This window comes from Corvus brachyrhynchos, unplaced genomic scaffold, assembly GCF_000691975.1.
Source record: "Corvus brachyrhynchos isolate BGI_N302 unplaced genomic scaffold, ASM69197v1 scaffold95, whole genome shotgun sequence".
Lineage (NCBI taxonomy): Eukaryota > Metazoa > Chordata > Aves > Passeriformes > Corvidae > Corvus > Corvus brachyrhynchos.
In genome coordinates, this window is record NW_008238347.1 from 1,780,008 (window position 1) to 1,801,569 (window position 21,562).

The 21,562-nt window shown below is 49.9% G+C and overlaps 1 protein-coding gene across 1 annotated transcript in view; it reads right to left on the reverse strand.

Annotated features, from left to right (window-relative positions):
• Positions 1-13,214, reverse strand: part of PLXND1 (plexin D1) — a 52,829-nt gene extending 39,615 nt beyond the window's left edge. Inside the window, 8 exon segments of the mRNA XM_017735251.1 lie at positions 854-961; positions 3,813-3,915; positions 4,800-4,908; positions 6,382-6,556; positions 7,111-7,240; positions 7,912-8,012; positions 9,745-9,876; positions 12,831-13,214. Coding sequence (XP_017590740.1) covers positions 854-961; positions 3,813-3,915; positions 4,800-4,908; positions 6,382-6,556; positions 7,111-7,240; positions 7,912-8,012; positions 9,745-9,876; positions 12,831-13,199 — 1,227 coding nt within the window. The 5' untranslated portion in view covers positions 13,200-13,214.
• Between the last annotated feature and the right edge of the window lie 8,348 nt (positions 13,215-21,562).

Here is a 21,562-nt window from a genome sequence, read left to right on the forward strand (position 1 = left end):
TCCATTTCCTGTGGGTTCCACGCACTATTGCTTCCTCCTCAGCCACCTCCAGCATCCAGAAAGGAAGAAGGATTTCTCACCCTGTTTTTCTGATTGCAGAGGGCACAGCCTCCTTCCTGGAGGCTGGAGCTGTGCAGGAAAAGGCCACCCCATCCAGGCACGAGGGTCTGCTCTGCTGCTGTGCTGAGGGCAAGAAGGTGTGGTGGGAGTGGTGCCTCCACAGTCCCTGGCAGCACCCCCCAGCACCCCAGAACAGCTCCACCAGCACTTCCAAAACTCTCCTCTCCTGAAGAAGAAGGAGCCACTTGGCTGCCCAGCATGCTGGAATCATCAGGAGGGACAAGGCAAACCTGGCCCCATGAGCCCTGTTGATCTGAGCCAAAATTACTCAGGGCAGCTTTCTACAAACACCAGAGCTTACTCAAGCACTATCCCAGTGCTCAGCCTCTTTGCCCCAAATTCCTCTGGTTCTTTCTGGCATGCAGCACATCTCCGAAGGCACCACTTGATGTCCACTCCTGCTTTTCGCTTTTAGAGCTTGTGTGTCAGAAAATTTCACAAAAAAGGCTTTTTCACACCAAACAAGCTCTGCAGTGATGACCTGAAGTTAAACAATGCTTCCATGCTATACTCAAACACTGTGGCTCCGACAGTGCAGGGCTCCCTGCCTGCCACCCTGAGCTGTGTCCTTCGTTCCTCAGCGTGGGCACTGGGGCCAGGCCAGCATGCGGTGTTGGGACAGCATGACACTGGCATGCTCCATGGTGGAGCAAACATCCACAAGGGAATGGGAAGTTTTATTTTCCCCAAACACCTCTCCAAACCTTCCCAATGCCTTGAGGAACTCATTTACCTTAGAGAAAGTTGCATTGGCCAGTGAGATCATGATGTCCCGAGATACACCCGTGGGCATCGGCTCCAAAGGGGCAGGTACTATTTGAGGACAGTCAATTTTCTTCTGCTAGGTACAAAAATAAGGAAAAAAAAGAGGTTAGCTGGGTGCATGCTGAGCATCCTCAGCAACTAGGGAAGAGGAACCATCAGGGTCCTTGATAAGATTCATTTCACTGGGAAACAGGTACTGCCAGATGCACAGTGACCGTGCACCTGCACCTCAGCTGCCACTCCGGCAGTGACAGGACCAGAATGACTCTGAAAGATGGCACTGCCACCTTCAATGGCAGATTTATTAGTGTGACCCTCTCCCACCCCCTGCATTGCTCACTCTGGCCAGCAGAGAGTCTGTGTTCCAGGGTCTCCATCCTGCACAGCGGCACTGCGGAGTGCACAGGCTGCGTGTGCATGGAGAGAGGGTATGAGGAACCAGAGGGGCTTCAGCAAGGGGGCTGCAGTAGTAGGGTAGCTGCAGTGAAAGGCTTAAATGAAGCTGAAAAATGATTTTAAAAGGTCATCTGTCTCCCTACTTTTGTTCTCGTTTTAAATTGATGTCTCAGACACTGGAGCTGACTCAGAATTCCAGTCTATGTGACAAACCCGTCCTGTTCTCTCATGAGATGTAAATCACACTGCGAAACTACAGCAAAAATGAAGCCAGATTCTGCATGGCCCCAGGGTACATCCAGAGTAATGCCTGTGACAGTGGAGCCATTGGGGTAAAAGACAACAAAATACTTGGTCCATTATGCAGAATCATTTGCAGCAGGCAAGATTTCCTCTTGCTTGCATTAAAGGTTATCCTGCTGTGGCTCCACTGATGCCAGTGCTGCTGCTGCTCCAAGGAGAGGCCAAGCCTGCCCTTCCAGTGCTAGGATGCCTATTCAGACACATCCCTGCAACTGGACACATCCCTGGGACCGGACAAGCAGCAAGTGGCAGGTTTCTCTCCTGCCCTCCCCAGACCTAGATAGGGGTCAGGGAACTACCTCGAAGTGCCTGTTTGACTGTGGAAAAAATGTTTCACTTCTGTCAGGACACTCATTTAACAAAGCACAGTTGGTGCTGCCTAAACAAGGAGATTAAATAACAGAGATGAACGTGATAAGGGAAGCAAAACAACAAAGCAAACGACTGGGGAGAGATTTCAGTCCCAAGCCTCTTCCAAGGGAATCCAAAGAGTTAAAAGAAAACCAGCACAGCTAAAACTGAAATTTCAAGCAAAACCTCCCATGGCCTGGTGAGTCCTTGCATGTCACCACAGCTGGCACAGCTTCCCAGAGAAATACACTTCAGACGACTGATTAACTTGTCATCTTGCAGCCCCTTCTCCTGCTGTTCACCAGTGACAAGAAATAGAGCTTCCAGCTGACTATAGCCTTCCCATCTGGGTCAGAGGAAAGGGGCAGAATGTTTAAGATGCTGTGGATGGAGCTGTACGATGCTGCTCTCCCTGCGGAGCCATGCTCAGGTGCAGCTGCACCAGCAATGGTTTGTTTACCAAAAGCTCCGACTGCACGATGAAAGCACCGTGTTTCCAGGGCTACAGAGCACCTCTCCTGCACCTGCTCACGAGATCAGCAGGAGGCACAGAGGGAAAACAAACGTGCCCAAGCAGGTCAGCATCCAGCCCAACTGTACCTCTGGAGCAGGAGATCTGACGAGATGAAGTTAGTCCTTTACTAATTGAGGACTAAGCCAGGGCAGTCCCCGGGTGACCCCACAGCCCTGATGTCACCCAGCATCACTGCTGAGACTGACACCAAGTCCCTGGCCCGAGCAGCACAGCAGTGCCCAGCAGCACACACAGCATGAGCACCCACTGCCCCAACAGACTGGCACGTGCCAGACCCCTGCAGAGTTCCCTAGGCCCTGGCACAGGACAGACACCCAACAGGAGCAGCCATCAGGATGGTTTTCAACTTCCCAGCACCCATCGAGACAGCCAGAGAAAACACCAGTCACTGAAACTTGTGAAGTGGACAAAGAAGAGGCTGCTTCCCCAAAACACCTGGGTATGCACAGGCAGGCACAGCTGATCCCAACACACTGCCCCGTGCTGCTGGGAGCTGCCACCTGGCAGGGACTTTTCCATCCCTGTTTCCCAGGGATTTACAGGGTCCCCGTGGAGCTGCAATGTGGTGGCTTCAGCTTCACCCCCATGCCCTGCACTCAAAGTCACCCACCTCCTCCCCCTGGAGGAGAGCAGATGCCAGAGCTGGCTCTAGGGTCAGCCTGAGAGTGAGAGTGGCACATCTGACACGGGGCCAAACTCCTCTCAATGATGAGCATGGGGAATGCTGGAGACCTGAGTTAAGAGCAGAGCACTGGTGCAAAAAGGATATTCAATTTACAGTGCAAAAATTTGGCTTGGATCTAGAGCAGACTGATTCCTAAAAGGCCCATTTTATTTAAATTAACTTAAATTTAAATTTCAGTAGTAGGAACACTCTGAGCCTCTGGGCATTAAACCTGCAACTTGGAAAGGGGCGATTTTCTCCTCCAGATGAGCACCACCAGTGGTGCTCCAGCACATTATTAACATACAGCAACCTCTAGTCAAAGCTGAGGGAATGGTGGTGTGGCTGTTTCTTCTTGTACTCAAACTCAGGTGGCCCAAGATGTGGAGAAAGAGCAGCATTGCTCCAGGTATGAGAAGAGATGGAGAGCCAAGGGATGGAGCCCACAGGAGGCACCAGGACAGCTGAGTCATTTAGCCAGCTGCCAGCCTCCTCACACACACGCCTCAGCACGGCGCAGCACGCTGCAGTTGCAGCTTACCTGCCCCCACACATCCCCCTCCTGAGCTCCAACTGAGGACGGTGCTCCAACTCCAGCAGGGCACAAGCCACGGCCAGCGAGTGCCAGCCACTGCTGGAGGAGGCTCAGAGCCTGAGCAGCAGTTTAAGGGGCCTCACCTTCATCTGCAGCATGTCGTCACACTGTGAGTGGTTGGAGACGCAGGTGTAGGCGGAGGGGCACCAGTGACACTTCCACCTGGCTGAGAGGCAGCTGGTGCACCTGAAATGGCAAAGGCATGGTGAGAAAAGCAGAGTATAGGTTGCTCAGAGGGGCCACACCTCAGCCCTGCAACCCATCTTCACGCTGTTCAGCCTTTAATGGTGCCTAGAAAAACCCACGGCAGAGGCTGGATTTCCCTCTCCTCTCCCTGGGAGCTGGCAGGGGATGTGGCCAGAGCCCATCACCCCCAGGCATCCCTGCCTGGGCTCAGGCCACAGCAGACTGGGAGCCACCATCCCCTGCTTAACAAAAAATGGTTTTCCCCAAAAAAATGCTCTTTCCCCTCATCTTCTCTCTGAGGAGCCTGATGTGTTGGACCTGACAAAGACTCTCCCTGCTGTTTACACAGACATGGGAGCACTGGTGGGCGCTGTGAAGCCATGGAGGGCCCTGTGGTCAGGTCCTGCTCTTATGCTCCTGAGAGGTGGATGAGTTTTGGTCTGTGGCACCAGAGTCCCCATCAATCTGATGGGGCTCCCACCCAGGGCTAGAATGACCAAGAGAGCATGACCCTCCCTTCCCCAACACTCCACAGATGCCCCTACAGATTGCTGGGGAGGCCACCTCTGCTGCTGAAGGGTTAATAGAACAAGCTTTATATAAAAATATTATTCATGTTTAAAAGAAACCCAACATGTCCAGATGGTTTGAGGACCTTCCTCTGGCATCCCATCTCCCACAATCCTGCCAAATCCTGCCCAGGCCCTCAGCTGCCTACTGGCAGGGGTTGTGCTCCCCCATTAACCCCACATGGGAGGACCCTCATCCAGCTTTGTGCTGGCACCCTCCCAGCTTCAAACCACCCCACTTTTGTCATCCCAGTGCCACCCACACCCTGCCACCACCCGCGGTGGCTCCGCTGCCTGTACACTGGGGTCACTTACGCTCTCTTTGGGTAAATGTTTCCAATCCTTTTGCAATCATAGATGGTGAAATTGGCCCGGATAATGTTTTTGTTGTTGACCCGGAGAGAGGTTTCAACGACCACGTGGTCTGAGAAAATCAAGCCAAAGAATATTGGGTTGCAAGAGCCCCTTGCTCACACTCACACTCAGTAGACAAGAGAGACGCCTTGGGAAAACAAGGGCTAAATCTGATTTGTTTTCTCTAGGGCTTCCTCCGAGCTGCATTTCAGAGCTTGGACCAGTCATCTTTTGTCCTCTGACCTTCAGCTCTTCCCTCCTAAATCAGCACTTTACATTACTCTCACAGAAAAGAACATTATGTCTTTCGGCACAAAATTCCAGCATGTTATGCAAGTGTTAATTAGCAGATTTAATTATTGACTTCACGTACAGTTGGTGCCAAATTATGTTTTTTAAAAATGTGGTAATTAAAACATGTTAGTTACCATGTTTTAAAATCCCGCTCACTTTCCCCATGCCAACAAACCTGCAGAGAGCGGAAATCCCTTTTTTGGCTGCTCAACACACCATGCTACCTTCCCTCCCCCCCAAAATTGCTTAATTTTTTTCTTTGCAATTTTGCCATATAAGCACCAGGGAGAAGAAACAATGCCTCTTTCAGAATACGGACAATAAATCAGCGCACTGGATTCCAGAAATTCATTTGGACATTGCTGTAACCAACAATACAGAGCAGTTAATGATCTCCCGTTCTTTGGATAGTTCGGGAGAAAAGCAATGCAGCTTTACAAATGGGCCTAGGAAAAGTGGAATTTTCAAAAGGACTAGCTAATTCTCCCCCTACTCAAGTCAGCCATCTTCAACAGCACATTCACTCCAGGCTTGAAGGATGAAAATTTAACAAGCACTAAAGTCTGGAATGAAGCATCAAACTCCTCCGAACACACTGAGAGTGGCTGACTCCATCACTAAGAGGCCAGTTCAGATCTGGTCAGCTCAGCCAGCAGCTCAGCTGACTTCAGCCTCATCCTCATCCACGGGCGCTCATCTCCTCCAAAGGCAGCCTCGAGACAGGCATCCCCTTTGGTACCATCAGAGAACAGGGGACACTGGACATCTCTGTCTGGGTTTTGATTGCAAAATGGGGGCTAAGAGTTCCTGAGCTCCTTTAGGTACCCACTCGCTCTTCCTCCAAAACTTCTCCTGAAAGGCAGCATGTGTTTTAGAGGGAAACTAAACACAGCAATTGAAATATCAATATAAAAACTACATTATTTGCCTGGGGCTAAAACATTTTTGGCTTAGTACAAACTAAATCTAAAGCAGAAGCTTGAACCAGATAAAAATAAGTACATGAACTGGCATTTAAATTCTGACATTTAAAACAAAAATTGATAGATTTAAAATACTATCAATTCATGTAAAGATGGTGGAACTCCTACGCTTAGGAGTCATATGCCCTGTAAAACACAAGCAGCTTTGGGCTTTTCTTCCCTGTATGTGTTAACTGTGCATACAGATGAAAAAAGAAATAAAGCCTATCAAAAACTACGTCCACAAAAGCAGTCAGAAGGAACGCAGCTTGTTTGCCTCTACATACCTTGGTCATGAGGAAATGCTGGATATTTCTCGTGTGGAAGCAAACTGCAGTAAATAAATTGGTTTACATAATCCCCAGCAACTCTGGCTACCGTGTGGATGTTGTTTCCATAGTCACACGAAATATTTGTTCCATTCAGGTTTGGGATAGTTCCATTTATTTGTATTATTAGGGCCTATATGAGACAAAAAAGTCAGTTATCATCACAGAAAATTGTATTTAGAAATTTTCAACATTTTAGAAGCTTTTCAGAGGTAGGCAACTCCAAAACAAGCCCACAGACAGGGTCTGTCTTGAAACAAACAATATTTTGATGAAAACCTTTAAAATATAACTAAAATATAAAAATAGCAACAATACAAAACCAGGAAATGAGTTGATTCAGCTGTCTGCAGCTGATTGTCTGTATTTGAAATTTTGTGACCCTCCCCTGTGTGTTTGGTGCAGCAGCTCCAGGTCTTTTTTGCCTATGGACTCGGCTCTAGGTGCTGTTTGCCCGCAGACTTGGCATCCAGCCGGGCTCAGGCTCTGGGGTGCAGCAGGTCACCCCCAGCTCCCCGAGAGCCTTGGCCTGACACAGCAGCATGCAGCAGAGCTCAGCATCCCCACATCCAAGCCACAAGGAGCCATGCTGCTCACGGGAGGAGCACAGATAGTTACTGGCCTGAGAACAGGCAACGGCTCTAAGGATGCTGCAGGGGATTGATTGGGTATTGGCATCAAACGTACCGGGTTCTCTTTGTCAATATTGATCTCAGGCTCCAGGATGGTCATGGAGGGGCACTGCTGCACTCCTTCACTCACACTCGCCCAGAAGTTGGCCCCTGTGAAGTTGGTGCATTCATGCTGCAGAGAACACCTGAAACGAACAGAGGAACAGCTCACGGTTCATGAGTTTTAAAACAGCTGATAAAAATGTTGAATTTCTTGTAAGGGAAGATCCTGAGAAAATCCTGTGTCTGTATCTTTCTCCTTCATCCATGCAGCTAAGCCTAAATATTTGCTGCTAGGTTTAAAGTGTCTGCTTGCCATGATAAAAGCATGTACCCCCACAGCACCAGTGGAGCACCGGGACTGAGGAAGGCAGGGGAAGGCCAGTCTGAACCCAAACTCAGGAGAAGAGGATGACATTTTGTCCAACATCTTCTGTTTGCAAATGTGGAATCTAATTTTGAATATCCCTGTTTGCGTGTGATTGTCTTCTGCTGATAGATGAGATCTGCAGGGGCAAAAGATGGACTTTCATAGGGTATGGGTTCTCCCAGTCCCATGGTTTAACACCTGCAAAAGATTCTCTGCACTGGCAGCTGCCTGTGGCATGACAATGCAGCTATGGTGAAATCTTGGCTCTGAAGAACATCCCAACCCTTTGGGCCAGATGCAATTGTTTTTAACAGCATGTATTTTGTAAGGAATGGAAAAAGACTGTTGGTAGTGTGACTGTGGGGAAATACAAAAGGCGCCAGAAATTCTTGCCCAGGCTGAGGGCCAAAGGACAGGCTGAAGCGCACCAGACACGGCTGGTCCTACCTGGTCTCCATCGTGCACCACCCGCAGTAGGCATCAGCGGCGGCCAGGCACTCCGTGCATGTCGAGTACTGGCTGCAGGCAGCCACCTTCACCCGCGTCATCTGCACAACAACAGCACAGCTGCTTCCAAAGCTCTCACAGCCCCACAGGAGCACCCTCCCAACTGGGACACACCAGCACGGCCACGTGCAGCTGGAGACAAGACACCAGCACCTCGGGCTGCGATACCCCTTAGCCTGGAGCAAACTCACCCACCATGCCACGGGAACAGACTCTGGCACAGCTTGGAAGCAGGAGCTGTGCCACAGCCACTCGGCATGGGGACGAGCCCAAGAAGCTGTCTGCTGCTCACTGGGGGCCCCCAGAGCCTGTCTAAGCCAGGGGCCATGAGCCCCAAGACAGGAAGGATGCCCAAGGGCTCTGGCAACCACAGAGTTTGTAGCCGGCTGAGCTGGGCTGAGCGAGGCTGGGCTGAGCTGCTCCTTTTCAGCTGGCGCCATGGCAGGAGCCATGTGATGACCAGGTTACAGAGTGTGACACTGCACCTTACAGAGGTGTCAGATGGAGATGGCTTCACAGCTTGTCCCTCTCTGTGAAAAGCTCTCACCCAATCCTGCAGAAAGCTCCTTTTCAGAGAGAGCCCAGCACTCTCTGGCTGTTTACACAAAGATCAGAAAGCAGCACCACTCTAGAAACCTTGATTTGTAAAAAAATCAAAGTACCTCTGGGGACTCACTTGGCAGGAGCAGTTGGAAGGGAAAGCATGTGTTGGTTTCTACTCTTTCCTCCTTTGATCTCTAAACATTTGGGAAGGAAACCTGAGTGGTTTGGAACAGTGGGGACTGAAAATGTGAGGTGCCAAGAGCCCTGAGCTCCCACCAGGGGAGCACACCCCGGGCTGTGGGCTCCTTGGCCGGAAGCCCACTTCACTCACAGGACGTCACTGTTCCCCAGCCCTGCAGGGCTCAGCAATCCCACCCCAACCCTGTCAAGCTCCTGGGGAGCTTCCCAGGATGCTAACTCCACCAAAGAAAAATTAACTCATCAGATTTATTGGAAAAGAAGCAGTCAGAGGAGGCACCACACAGGGTGTTTGATCAGCTCGAGTGGAGGGCACAGCCCAGTGAAGGGCTGAGATGAGACAGTCGGAGCCATCAGCTAAAGAGGCATCCTGGGAGGGGTCTGTGAAATGATAATGACCAATCTGCAGGGAATTAGAGCTTGGAAAATACAAATGCAACATGTAACATTTGTGGTTGCGCATCTGTTTTGGCAGATTAAAATGTAATTCAGGACAAACCACCAGTGCCTGGAGCGCTCAGCTCTCATCTTCCTCCTCTGTTAACTTGATGGAGATGAGACCATCTGTCTGTACCTGCTGCACCTCTCCAGGTCTCTGCAGAGCCCTCCTGCCAAGGGCTGAGCAGAAACCTCCCCAGGGACCACTTCTGACAGGCAGACTTTTTGCCTGTAGCATCTCCTGAAAGCCTTCCTAAAGACCGTGTACTGTTATTTTGGGGTTTCTGTACAGGAACAACCTTGGCTTATTTCTGCATTCCCATAAGTGTAATCAGTTGCAGTATCTTTCACTCTCCTTTTTACCTGACCACCACATAGACCTGATAAGCTGGGCTGCATGGTGTTATCACCCAGCAGAGGAGAATGGACAGGCACCTCCCCAGAAAGCCTGGTGACAGCCAAAGCTCTGAACATCTTGGCTCTGACCATTAATCTTAAAGAAAATCTTATTGTCCCTTTCTGCTCCCAGCTCTGAGCTAAATCAAATGCATGATGTGCTCCAAGAACTGTTTTGTTGAGGACTGAAGATCTCACCTGGTAAGAGGTCATCAGGTAGAGGTAGGTGGAATCAGAAGGGTCAAATTGCATGATGGGATGGACAGGCTCTCCGTAAGCCACTGAAATGGATCTCCTGCTAATAACCCTCATTGTACTGTCCAGGTTGATCTATAGAGAGAAGAAGCCACTCACTGAGACCATTTTCAAACACTAAGGGGAGAAGATTATTTCTCCTTGGTTATAAACAAAAACCAAAGTGGTATACAATGGTGCCCCACATGGTCAAGCACGGTGAATCCCTGCACACTTTGCAGGCTGCACACACAGAGCTTTCCTGGAAAGTCAGCTCTGCTCTGTGTCAGTGGACAGGCACCCCAGCCTTGCTCAGTGGCGCAGGACCCTCACAGTCCCTGGTCCCTCTGAGGGGGTACCTCTGGAAAGTGTCTGATTGGAGGCTCTACCCCTGCACAGCTGCATCCAGCAGGCACAGCAGCGTTTGTGTTACCCTCATGCAAGTGGCACCAGCCTTCAGCCCTCATCCCATACATATGCACATTCTGTACAGAGAACATTGAGTTTCCAAAACTTAATGAAAACCAATGCAAATCAGCAACATGGCTGTACAGCATGGCATCCCCTGCTCCCTGAATATTTGAAAAATAAGTGTTATCACTCCCAGCGAGAAGAAGCTTCTATCCCTGCTGACTCCAGAAGACCACGGCAGCTGCCACAAGAGTGCCAAGTCCTACCTTGCCTCATGAATCACCAGCTGAAGTGCTGGCAGTGATGGAGGAGGGGGCACAGCATCAGCCTGCCTTTCACTTCTCTTAATGTCTTGGAATTTGACTTGAAAATACAGTAAATTAAATGTGGCATTGCTGAGAGGAAATAACAATGGGGCTACACAATTTCTTGTGACAGCCACTTTTCAGCTTAAAACAGAAAGGGAGTGAGGAAAATCCTTGCCTCCTTACTAGCAAGGGAAGGTAATAATTGTAATGACCAAGTATGCCTCTGCTCTCTAAAGTGTGGATTAATTAATTAACATAGGTTAACTAATTCTTACACTAGAGCAGCACTGACACACCCCAGTATGACAGCACAGGCTCAAAGCAGAGGCTTCTCTCTGCTAAGAATCACATGCAAGCACTGAGAGCTGTGCAGAAAAAACAGGGAACTATCATTGTGTTCATTTTAAAAGCTGGCTAGCCAGAAGCTAAATTATTTCCCTGGGATCACCCAAGATGTCCATGAACTGAGCCCTGACATTCTCTGCTGCAGCTCTGCAACCATCCTCTCTCCCTCACTGCTGAGAGGTGCTCCACACGTGGCTGTTTACAGATACCTGTGCCTCGATCCCTCTGCCTCCTGGGCACGTTTACCCTACACCTTCTTCACACAGCCCCTACAGCCCAGGGGGCTGCAGGCTCTGGGGGAGAGCCCTCACAGCAGCACAGGGGGGCAGTGACCACCGGTCCTGGTGCAGCAGGCTAGCAGGCTGGGGTGGGCTGGAGGACAAGCGCTGCCCTGGTGTTGGTGGGAGCAGAGTGAGTGAAGTCCCGGGTAACCCCACTGCAGCACTTGTCTGCAGCCTTCCAGATGTGGACATGTGGGACTTGTCAGGACAGAACTCTCCCGCCCACCGTTACCCGTGAGAGCACCACACCCTGGCATGTCTTACCCCAGCCATGCTGCCCAAGCACTGCTGTCCCTCTCACGACTGCTAGATGTGGGACTGGCCCTCACCAAATGCCCGTCTGCAGCTGCAGAATTGCATTAATTCCCCATACATGCCCCTGGTAGCCCTAATTACTGCTGGCAGGAGCTGGGCAAGCACTATTTCTGCCCCTCTGCTGTCTTTTCTCAGGCAACAAATCTGAATGATTTGCTCACGCAAAACATCTTGCGTCCCGTGCCAAAGAGCAAGGAGCCCCAAAGGTAGGAGGGCTTCTGGTTATGCAGCTGTGTTGTGGAATTAGATTACAGCTATCTGAGCAAATTATCCCAGCACAGGGTAGCCAGGAGCCTCTCCCTAATGGAGGCACTGCAGATAAGGCTGGGCTCTCCGAGATGATAATGGAGCAGAGCTGTTAATGCCGTGTGAGCAGGCTGCGCTGCGTGTGGCATGTGCCCCCCAGCCTGCTGCACCTGGCCCAATGCCAGCTCCCCTCCCACCCTCCCAAATTACCTGCCCCTGTGGGCAAAAATCAAAGCAGGGAGTTCCTTTGTGATTGTTCCCACATTTCTGCCAGGAGCATTTAGACACAAGGGAAGAGACTGGATAAGTTTTCTTCTATCCAAGTATTTTGATCCAATATCCCACATTATGCACCAGTCCCCCCAGGCAGAGATAAAGCAGGTATCAGCTGTCTCTGCTCCAGGCCTTTTCCCCCCTCTTCTCTGTGGACTTTTGATACTGGGAGTTTAGCAGACTGCTGTGGCTGCCTGGAATCAAAACTTTCTCTGGCAAACTTCAAGCACTAAGGTTACAGAGAGCTTGGCCTTGCATCCTGGCTGTGGATCTGGGGCATTGCATCACCCTGCTTCACCTCTGGCATGTTATTTAGAATAGACTCCAGCATGGGTTCACACCTGCTTTGAGCTCAGCTGTGAAGAAGAATCTCTTTATGATTCCCCTCTCTACACGGAGTCTTCAAAGCCAGCAGCTCAGAGGGAGAATTTATTAGAAGATCTTTTAATAATTTTAATAACTTCAACAAGTAAAATAATAACAAAACATTGTAGTTAAAATTATATCATATTGTGTATATAATTGTTTTGTTCTACAATGATATTAATTAACAAAATCGTTTAATAAAAATATTTAATAATTCAATGCTCTACAATAGCATTTCAGCTTAGGGTTCATCAAAAACATCCTGCTCACATGGCAGCCCTGAGCAGTGATTAACAGCCACCAGTCATCAGGCAGCATGTATCACTGTCCAGGTTATGGCAGTACCCAAAGACTTCCTCACTGCCTGATGGAAGCAGGTGCTCAAACCAAGTAGACAACAGATGTCATCCTCTGGGCAGAACAGAGGTGATGGAAGGGGGAGCCCCGACACCCACCCTGTCCCCAAATCTGCTGCCCCATGCTGGTGCTGCTGGGCCCCACTTGCCTTCAGGAGTCCTCCACTGGCCGTGCCCAGGAACACGACTGTGTAGTTGTTGACACTGGCCACTGCCACCGCAGTCAGGCCGCTGTAGGTGAAGATGGGGGTGGCTGTGACAGGGTTCACGATGGCCAGTGGGTGCTGAAGGTGTGCGGCTCCACAGTCCAGCTGCTCCGGCTGCAGCTGTGGAGAGACACAAATATAACCAGGCTGCACAAACTTCAGTACATTCCCTTGCCATCCTCCCTCAGGAGCAGTGGGGACAGACTTCTCAGAGCCCTGCTCTGCCTTCCTAGAGCCCCTCACTGCTGAGTCATGGAACACGAAAATGCAACTGGCCCTGGACGATGAGCTGACCTGCAAGGGCTGGCACATGGGGCATAAGGCTGACAGCAGGGCTCCCACATCCATTCACTGTCAGGTGCCAAGAGGACAGTGGTTAAGGACTTGTCATTGACCTGTGTCTATGAGCAGGCATTTGACTTGTTTGGCCCAAAGCAAGACAACAGACTTGACTCTCCTGTGCTAAATTAATTAGTGCATCTGCTGCATGACAGCAGCATTTGCATGTGGAACTGATGTCTTGTATTCCTGCTACCCCGCCAAGACGCACCCAAGATTTATGACCCTCTCACTCCAAACCCCCTGAGATTGTCATGTAATTTCTGCTCAGACAACTTGGATGGATTTGACAATGCCTGAACATCACAACAGTCTCACTGCCAACAATTCACCTGCTGTCACTCCTGCAGCAGCTTTTCTGAGCTGCAGCAGGTGCAGCCAGAGCCGTTCAAATGACGGGCACGTTTCAAGGGCCAATACCACATCATTTACAGCGTCACCCCAGGTTTAGCCTACAGGAGGCTGTGACCACACTGTCACACTCCCCGGCAGGGCTGGCATCCCGGCAGTGGCAGGTATCCTCTAAATGCATTTTGCAGTTTTACCACATCTCATTCTAGCAAAAAGTAAAATCACAGCCCAAATTCTTAAGTGTGTATGTTTGCCCTGTAACTGGGCCACACAACTTTTTTATACTAAACAGAGGACATGGCAAGCCATTCATGTTTCTGGTTTAACAATTCCTTCCCTTCACAAACAGATATTTAGAAATTCACTTGGGTTTATTTACTTGTCTTACGGATTTTCTCTAGCTCCTCTTCATTACTCTTTAAGAATATCACCACTTGAAGCTTCCAAGGCTCCTTTCTGCAGGGAAGCTGAGGTACAGAGGCACCTCCAGCCACCTGGGACTTCAAGGGATGCTCAGCACCTCCTCTCTACGGCAGCTGCGCAGGAGCTGGGACCAGCATTGCTGCCTTCCAGCCTGCAAGACATGGCCCTTTCTTCTCACAGGTGGCCAAAATCACGGGAAGTCCCTTATCTGCAGTGCCTGCCTGCTTATAAATCACGCATTTCAGAGCTCATATCAGTGCGAAGTGTTTTCCACAGTAAACAGGATGTAACTATTCTAACCCAGGCCAAGCTTTATTCTGGCTGCACACATCCTTCCTCTGAAACACCTTTCTTCAAATGACATCAGATCTTCCAACAAACGGATGGGTAGGAGACATATGGTATTTCCCTCTCCCAGGTCCAAAGAAGGGACAACATGCTGTGCTGCTGCTGCCTTTACCCCACAGCACCAAACGGACAGCTAACTCCATCACATTACAGTAAACAGGATACAGCCAAGTCACATCCTTCTGCAGGCACCAGGCAGTCACCACAGCTGGGGAATTGCACTGGATGATTGGAATAGAAGGCCATCTCCAAGTGGAAGGGGTTAAATCTCCCTCCTTCTTAAATCAAGCTGCCCTATCCTGAAGTGGGAAAAGCACAAATGTTAACTTTTCTTTCAAAACCAATCTCTTTCTATAATCTGCATTTTAAAACAACCCGTGGGCATTTACTGTATTGCCTCTATTTTTCTTTGACACGCTCTGGATACTCAGTAACTCTCAGAACTGTGCGCTGATTCTACATCCAAAACCTTCTGCACACAAAAGGTTTGCCTCTGCCACTCTCACTGATGATGAGCCTCCTTGGGCATAAGCTGGGGACAGTGCAGCCAGCACCAGCCAAGCAGCACTGCCGGCCCCACGCACCACCAGGACGAGGGGGACACGCTGCTGTGCCCCTGCACACTGCAATATGTGCTGTTACTGCAAGCTTCACAAGTGGTGCGAATTAATTCAAATCAAGGGGCCACAGCTAAGAGGATGGTTAGTCAGATTAACCCCTGAGTGAGACTGCAGAAACAAAGTGGGACAGAGATAAAAGATTTCCCACCACATCAGAGCTCAAGAGTTCAGCTGTCTTCACAGTGTGAGTTCAGTTCTTTATCACAGGCCTACAAGGAGCATAAAAAGCGATTTCCCAGAATTTCCATTACAGCTCCCCAGCCCTGGGCATGCAGGATGTCCCTTCGGGAAGGAAGTCTGTTGGAAACAGAAGGAGGAAGAGGAGTGGTGAGGCAGCTCTCAGGAAAACCATGAAATGCGCTGATTTCTGCATCCTGTGTTTGTGACCTTAAAAATAGTTCTCAAGTAAAGCTGGAGCTAATTTGTGACTCAGAAGCTGCGGTGCAGAGGAAAGCCCTGAGCCCCTGCCCTCCATGAGGCCATGCTGGCTGCGCTGCAGCAGCTCCAGAGCTCCGGAGTGAGAAGGGGAGCCCGGCCCCTTTCAGACTTTGTATCAGAGAGGATTAAAGTGTTGGCTTCCAGCATGCCTGGAGTCCTGGGAAAATGACACAGCCAGCACCGGATAATCCGCTCCAAACTTGTTGATTTGTGGGACTTAGCCATCATCTTCATAGGCTCAAAATTTGGCAGCTGCTCCTACACAAATGACATTTTCAGGCCATTAAAGGCTGTGATAAAAGGACTCTAGTTTTATCTCTTGCCTTCCTTAACATAAGCCATTAGGCTTTTATTAACATTTAGGTATGACTCAGGGAAATTTCTGACTGCAGAGAGAATATTCAGAATAATTTGGATACTGTCTAAGGAGAATAGCAGGACACAGACTCTCACTGAGCAGTAGGGACAGGCTAAAAACCAATGGGGAAATACTGCATAGGAGAACGGACACAGCCAGTGATGCCAAGCCAGCCTGGCTGCATTATGCAAAAGGAGACTACAAGCCCTGCTCTGTGCTGGGCACAGTCCAGACCAACAACACCCCCCAGCATCCCCGCAGAGCTCCCCCGCCCCCAGCAGTTTGTACACACAATCACGCGTTTATCTGCTGCAGTGTTGCAACCAGACCTGTCAAAACCAGGCTTTTTGAGATGCCTGGAGGAAAATGTCATCCTCAGAAGAGGACTCCACTGTTGAGGCACTTGAGATGTGTCCAAGCAGTCTCCAACTGCAGTGCTGCTCAAGGGCAGGCATTAGCACAGAGCTCCTTAGACTTCCCATCATATGTTTTAGGCAACAGGAGGCAAATCAATGTGTGCTTGTGGCCAGTGAAAGCACTCAGGCTGAGAATCTCTGACAAAGTGAACATGGACAAATTTTTCTCAAGAATTACCAACAGCACAGGACCCCTGCAGCACAGCAGACATTCTTTAAAAAAAAAAAAAAAAAAGGCTAAAAATGAGAACTGCACTCTGGTTTCACTGTTTGCTTAGACCACAAGTTCCTCAGGCAAGGAGGCAGCAGTTTTGCTGTGTTTTGCCTTGTTTTGCCCATTTGCCCAATGCCAGCCCTGGGGCTAGGGTACTCTGCAAGCCACTGATGTGACACCAGTAATGGTCTATCCCAACATCCCTCTGCTCCCAGCAGCCACCTGGACCGTGTCCCTGCAGGGAGCTATCTACCACTCTTAGATCTTATCTAGGAGTGAATCTCTTATCATTCTTCCCTCTCTCTACTCTTGACTCCAAACTTTTCTTTCCTGCCAGCTCCTAAATTTCACTCTTGGCAGCCTCACATGGGACTGGTGGCTGGGGTAAGGAAGGGCACAGGGCAGAGTGGACTGCTAGAAGGCAGGGCAGAGCAAGCACAGGACTGATGGCTGGGGAAAGGCACAGCCAAAGTCAGGCCAAACCACTGCAACTTAGCAGCCACAGCCATGATCATTCACCTCCACCACAGCCACAGACCTCAAACCACCAGAGGTGCGAGGGTTTGAATGCTGGAAGAGGCTCTCAGTATCTCAGATCACCTCAGAGGGCAAAACCTACACTCCATCTGCTTCTCTGGCAGAGGTAGCCCTGGGCAGAAAGCACATATGCCCACTCGGTTGCTGGTTGCCAGAACGCACCTCAGCAGGAGGACACAGAGACTGGGACAGGATCAGAGCACTGCTGGGCTGAAGGCACAGCCAGTCTGCTACAGTGAGGCCAAAGCCTGACAACAGCTTGAACAGCCATGGGTCCCTATTGACATCCAACCACCTGCTGCTGTGAGTCCTCAGAGGCTCCAGCCGCAGGTCCAGCAGTGGCACCAAAGTTGGATGCCTGCAACTGACAGCGTGACTCCCCTCTAAGTCTCCTCTGCTCCCTCCTCCAGCCACAACTGGCGCAGCTCACGGCCACCATCACTCCAGCAGCCCCAACCCCACCATGCTGACCCCAGCTGGAAAAGAAAGCTGAAGGCAATGTGGACAGGTGACTGGCAGGACCAGCACAGCCCTCCTCCAAAACACCCTCCCCAGCCCTGGCAGCCCCAGCATGGGTCTGCCTTCCTTGCTCCACACACGTCAGGGGTCTGGCACCCATCAGTGCTTTCCCCAGCAGGGCACTGAAGCAGCAAGTGCAACAGCATGGGGAACTGCTTGAAGCAGAGAAACATGAAAAAACAGCACTTTTTAAACTAAAATCGCACATCCTTCATGCCACCAGGAAAACTGGTCAAGCTTATTATGTTAGCCTTCATCCTGCATTAAATACAATACTTCAGATTATACAATCAAATCCACCAGGAATGGGCAAGCAGAGGGAATATAATATAATATATAATCAAATCCACCAGGAATGGGCAAGCAGAGGGATTAACAAACAGGCTCCAGAGGGGTTGTCACAGTTGGAACAGCACGTGTTTGAACAGCAAGAGCTTGTACGTCCTTTAAATTCACCCCTGTTGGGAAATTAGCTCCTCTTCCCATTCCCTGGGGACAAGGGGCTGAGCAGATCAGCTGAGCGTGCCTCATCTCAAGGACACCCACTCCTGCTCAGAAGCCCAACAGACACCTCCCCCTTTGAAACTGCTCAGAGTAAGGCACTTGGTTTATTTCGGCTGTACTTTCTTAGCTGTTCCTTCCTTGGGAGAGCCCCCCCTCCACCACTCAGCCTGTGTTTCTCATTTACGTTAAGGTTTGGCTTCAGTAGCCAACCTCAGACTATTCAAACTCTCTTCCACAGGGAAGAGTCCCGGGTGAACCATGAGTTTGGCTCCTCAATCTTTGGTTGTTACTATTTTATTATTGCTAGTACTAACACTTAGCACTTCACATGCTCAAAGTGCTCTGAAGGCATATCTGTGCAAGTTAGAGCTGAAAAAAGCATCCATTAAAGTAACAACTTCTTTCCTAACAGAACTGGTCTTTTGCATGTGTCAGTTCAAATCTATTTCATTTAGCAATAGTTTATAGTAAATGTTTTCCTGTATTTTCCTCATTAGTTCTGCTGAATCAATTAAGCACTGAGATAATGAGCAGAACTCTACCCTTCTTTTACACATCCTAAGTAAAACCTGCCTTTGAGAAGCAACGCTGTGCTGCAGTGCTGTCCCTCTCTGGGGACCCCCCACGCATCACCTGCTCAAGAGCCTCAGCACCAGAGTCCAAAAAATAAAACCTCCTTGGTCAAGGACACAGCCCACTAAAGAAGCTTGTCATGGAAAGGTTAATAAAACCCTTTTTGCTCATTAACCGAGCACTTCAAATGCAGAAGCAACCAAGCCATACAAACATAGTCTACAGGAGACACACCATTTGCCCTGATCACAAGTGCACCCTTCCTCCCCTCTAACCCCTGCCCTCATTCTGGGGACAGAAGAAATTCAAGTAAAGAGATTAATCAGATGATTATGGAAGTGCAAAGGATGAACATGTGAGCCAGGCTCCTCTGGCCTGTGGCCTCACACTCACATCCTGTCTCCTCTCACAGGCAGCACCTGAACACAGCAAAAGGTGTTCTCCAGGCATCACTCTGAAAGCACTGTGCCTGTTGACACCTCCACAGTTTCATCTCTGGAGGCCCTCACTCCCTACCCATTCCCCTCCCAATTAGGAAATTAGGGTCATAATAATTACATAATTTGAATAATTTCAAAAGTTGTTACAAATCAGTGGTCTTACTGGATTCAGCAACTGAGCACTGCTCTGATTTGGTTTAAGCATGTAAGGCTTTCTTTTTCTCTATGATTTTATATTTTGTCTTCAAGATTTGTAGAAACTGCTGTTTTCAAAGCTTTTTGGAAAGACCCACTGAACTTGCTGGGACACCAAATCTCAGCAGAAAATGATACTACAGTTAGGAGATCCCAGGGACATAACACTGCAACCCCAGTTCCAACACTTGACATCTTTTTCCAGCAGCTTACGTGAGTGTAGCCAAGTTGCAGTTCCACAAACAGCCCCAGCACCAAGGCTGTCATCGTGCTGACCAGAGCAGTGTCCTGTCTGGGAAACCCAGCAGGGATGCATGGGGAACATCCATCCCAGCCCTTTACCCCTTACCTTGTTCCAGAGACCCATACACATAAAACTAGACATTACCTGTATCTGCTCTCCAGACACAGATTTCTGTCTCTTCAAGCAGACATTTAGCCCCAATTTCCTCCCCATTTAATGATGTGCTACACCAATTGCCAAAAGCCCAACCTGAGCCCCCATCCTGCACAAGGCAGTTCCCAACCTTGGGAAACCAGGCACAACAACACAACAGTCCTGGTGCCTCTGAACAACAATGCCTAGGTCTATGAGACAGACTGAAGGATGACAGGGACTCGCAAGCCAAACAAGTTCAGAATTATATTCCACTAAACCCCCTCATCTTTCACCTCTCCCCTTCTTCATCAAGTGCTATCATCATACTGTAAAATCTCCCCTCCTAAAATGATCACTCCACACACGTTTGGGACACATGCCAGGTTTACAATAGCCCTTTTTAATTAGGTGACCCACCAGAGATGGTGCGTGGCCACAAGCAGCTCACAGCCTGCTGGATGTTGGCAGCGGGCAGCAGCGGATGAAAACCAAATAACCAAAGGGCTCCTGCTCCAGAAGGGAGTTGTACACAGCAGCAAAATACCTTAAACAGAGATGAGACAGAAACGGAAAGGCAAGTTCCAAATTTTCTTCAAATAATAGAGGAACGTTTTCAGAATCCAAACTTTCAGGCAATTTTGCTTCTGGGTTAGAATTGAAAGATTTGTATTCCAGTTCCACTTAAAATACATAACTTGCAGACGTCTTGTCACAGCAACAACCCTCCAGTGGTCCAGGCCCAAAAACAGACAGCCTTGTTCCAGTAGCTGGCACAGCGTCGGCTGGGTTCTATGGCTGCAGATGCAAACATGAGCCTGCAGCTTCACTGGAGACTGGGACTTACACTGGTGCCGCGGCTCAACCACCCCGCCAGAGCTCCACAGCTCCCACAGCAGCACTCTCAGGAGCATGGCAGCAAACCCGTGATTGTGGCTCTGGCCATGTTGCCTTCAGAGGAGGGGCACAGCAGAACAAGCCCCCTGACAGGGAAAAGAGCTTGACTGTCCAAGTTAACCCCTATCATGTTGCCCACTGGAGAAAAAAGCCTGTGCTGAGCAGCCTCTTGTCCCACCTTGCAAGGCTGTGCTTATCCACAGGTCGGATAAACGGGAGAGGAAGGCACAGGGATTGGCAACAGCAGATCAGACCATGTGCCATCACTGCTACAGCCCTGTTACTGCAGGATGCCACAGCCACCACATCCCTGCTCCTTGGAGACATCCTCATCCCAACCCCCACAGACCTGTGTAAGGAGCCAGCGCGCACTCTCTGTGTTGGACAAGCCCCACTGACACTCAGTGGGTATCAAGGCAAGATCATCATGGGCTTTGCTATCCACCCTGCTCACTAGCACATCACATCTGGCAAGGGCTCATCTGGGCCCTGTTCAATCTGGGCCTTCCCAGGCACAAGCTGTCCCACGCCCCTCCAGCCTCGCTCTGTTGGAACAGCGGCTGCCAGCAGAGCTGCTCTCCAGATGTTAGGAATTAGTACTGCTCCCTCTGCTCAAAAACGTCAATAAATTCTACTGGCCTCTCAAAGTGGGAGATGCGGTAGATAGCCTGCCACCTCCTCCACCTACTGCAAGGTGCTACAGCCCAACTTGAAAATAATGACTTAAAATCATTTCTTTACCAACCCAACAGGAATCAAAACCTAAAAAACCAACCAAAACCATCCAACCAAACTAAAAAAAGAAACAGCAAAGTGGATCACTCCTGCAGACATTGCTGTTGGTCCCCTGTCACACTGTGCTCCCAGAGATGTGTGCTGGGGACAGTCACACAGAAACACTTGGGACCTCAATTCAAACCCTGACACTGCCACTCTTCTGATCAGAGACATCGATTGGGGAACCTGAGCACCCACCTCCCCACCATGAAACGAGGACACCAATGATGCCTGGGCACAGGAGCTGCACTGTACCCAGGGCTCACCATGCCGAACGGACCTCGAGTGCATGGGGTTGTAGCGACACTGCCCTGGGGCAGGGCACTGGGGACAATGCAACAGCCACCCAC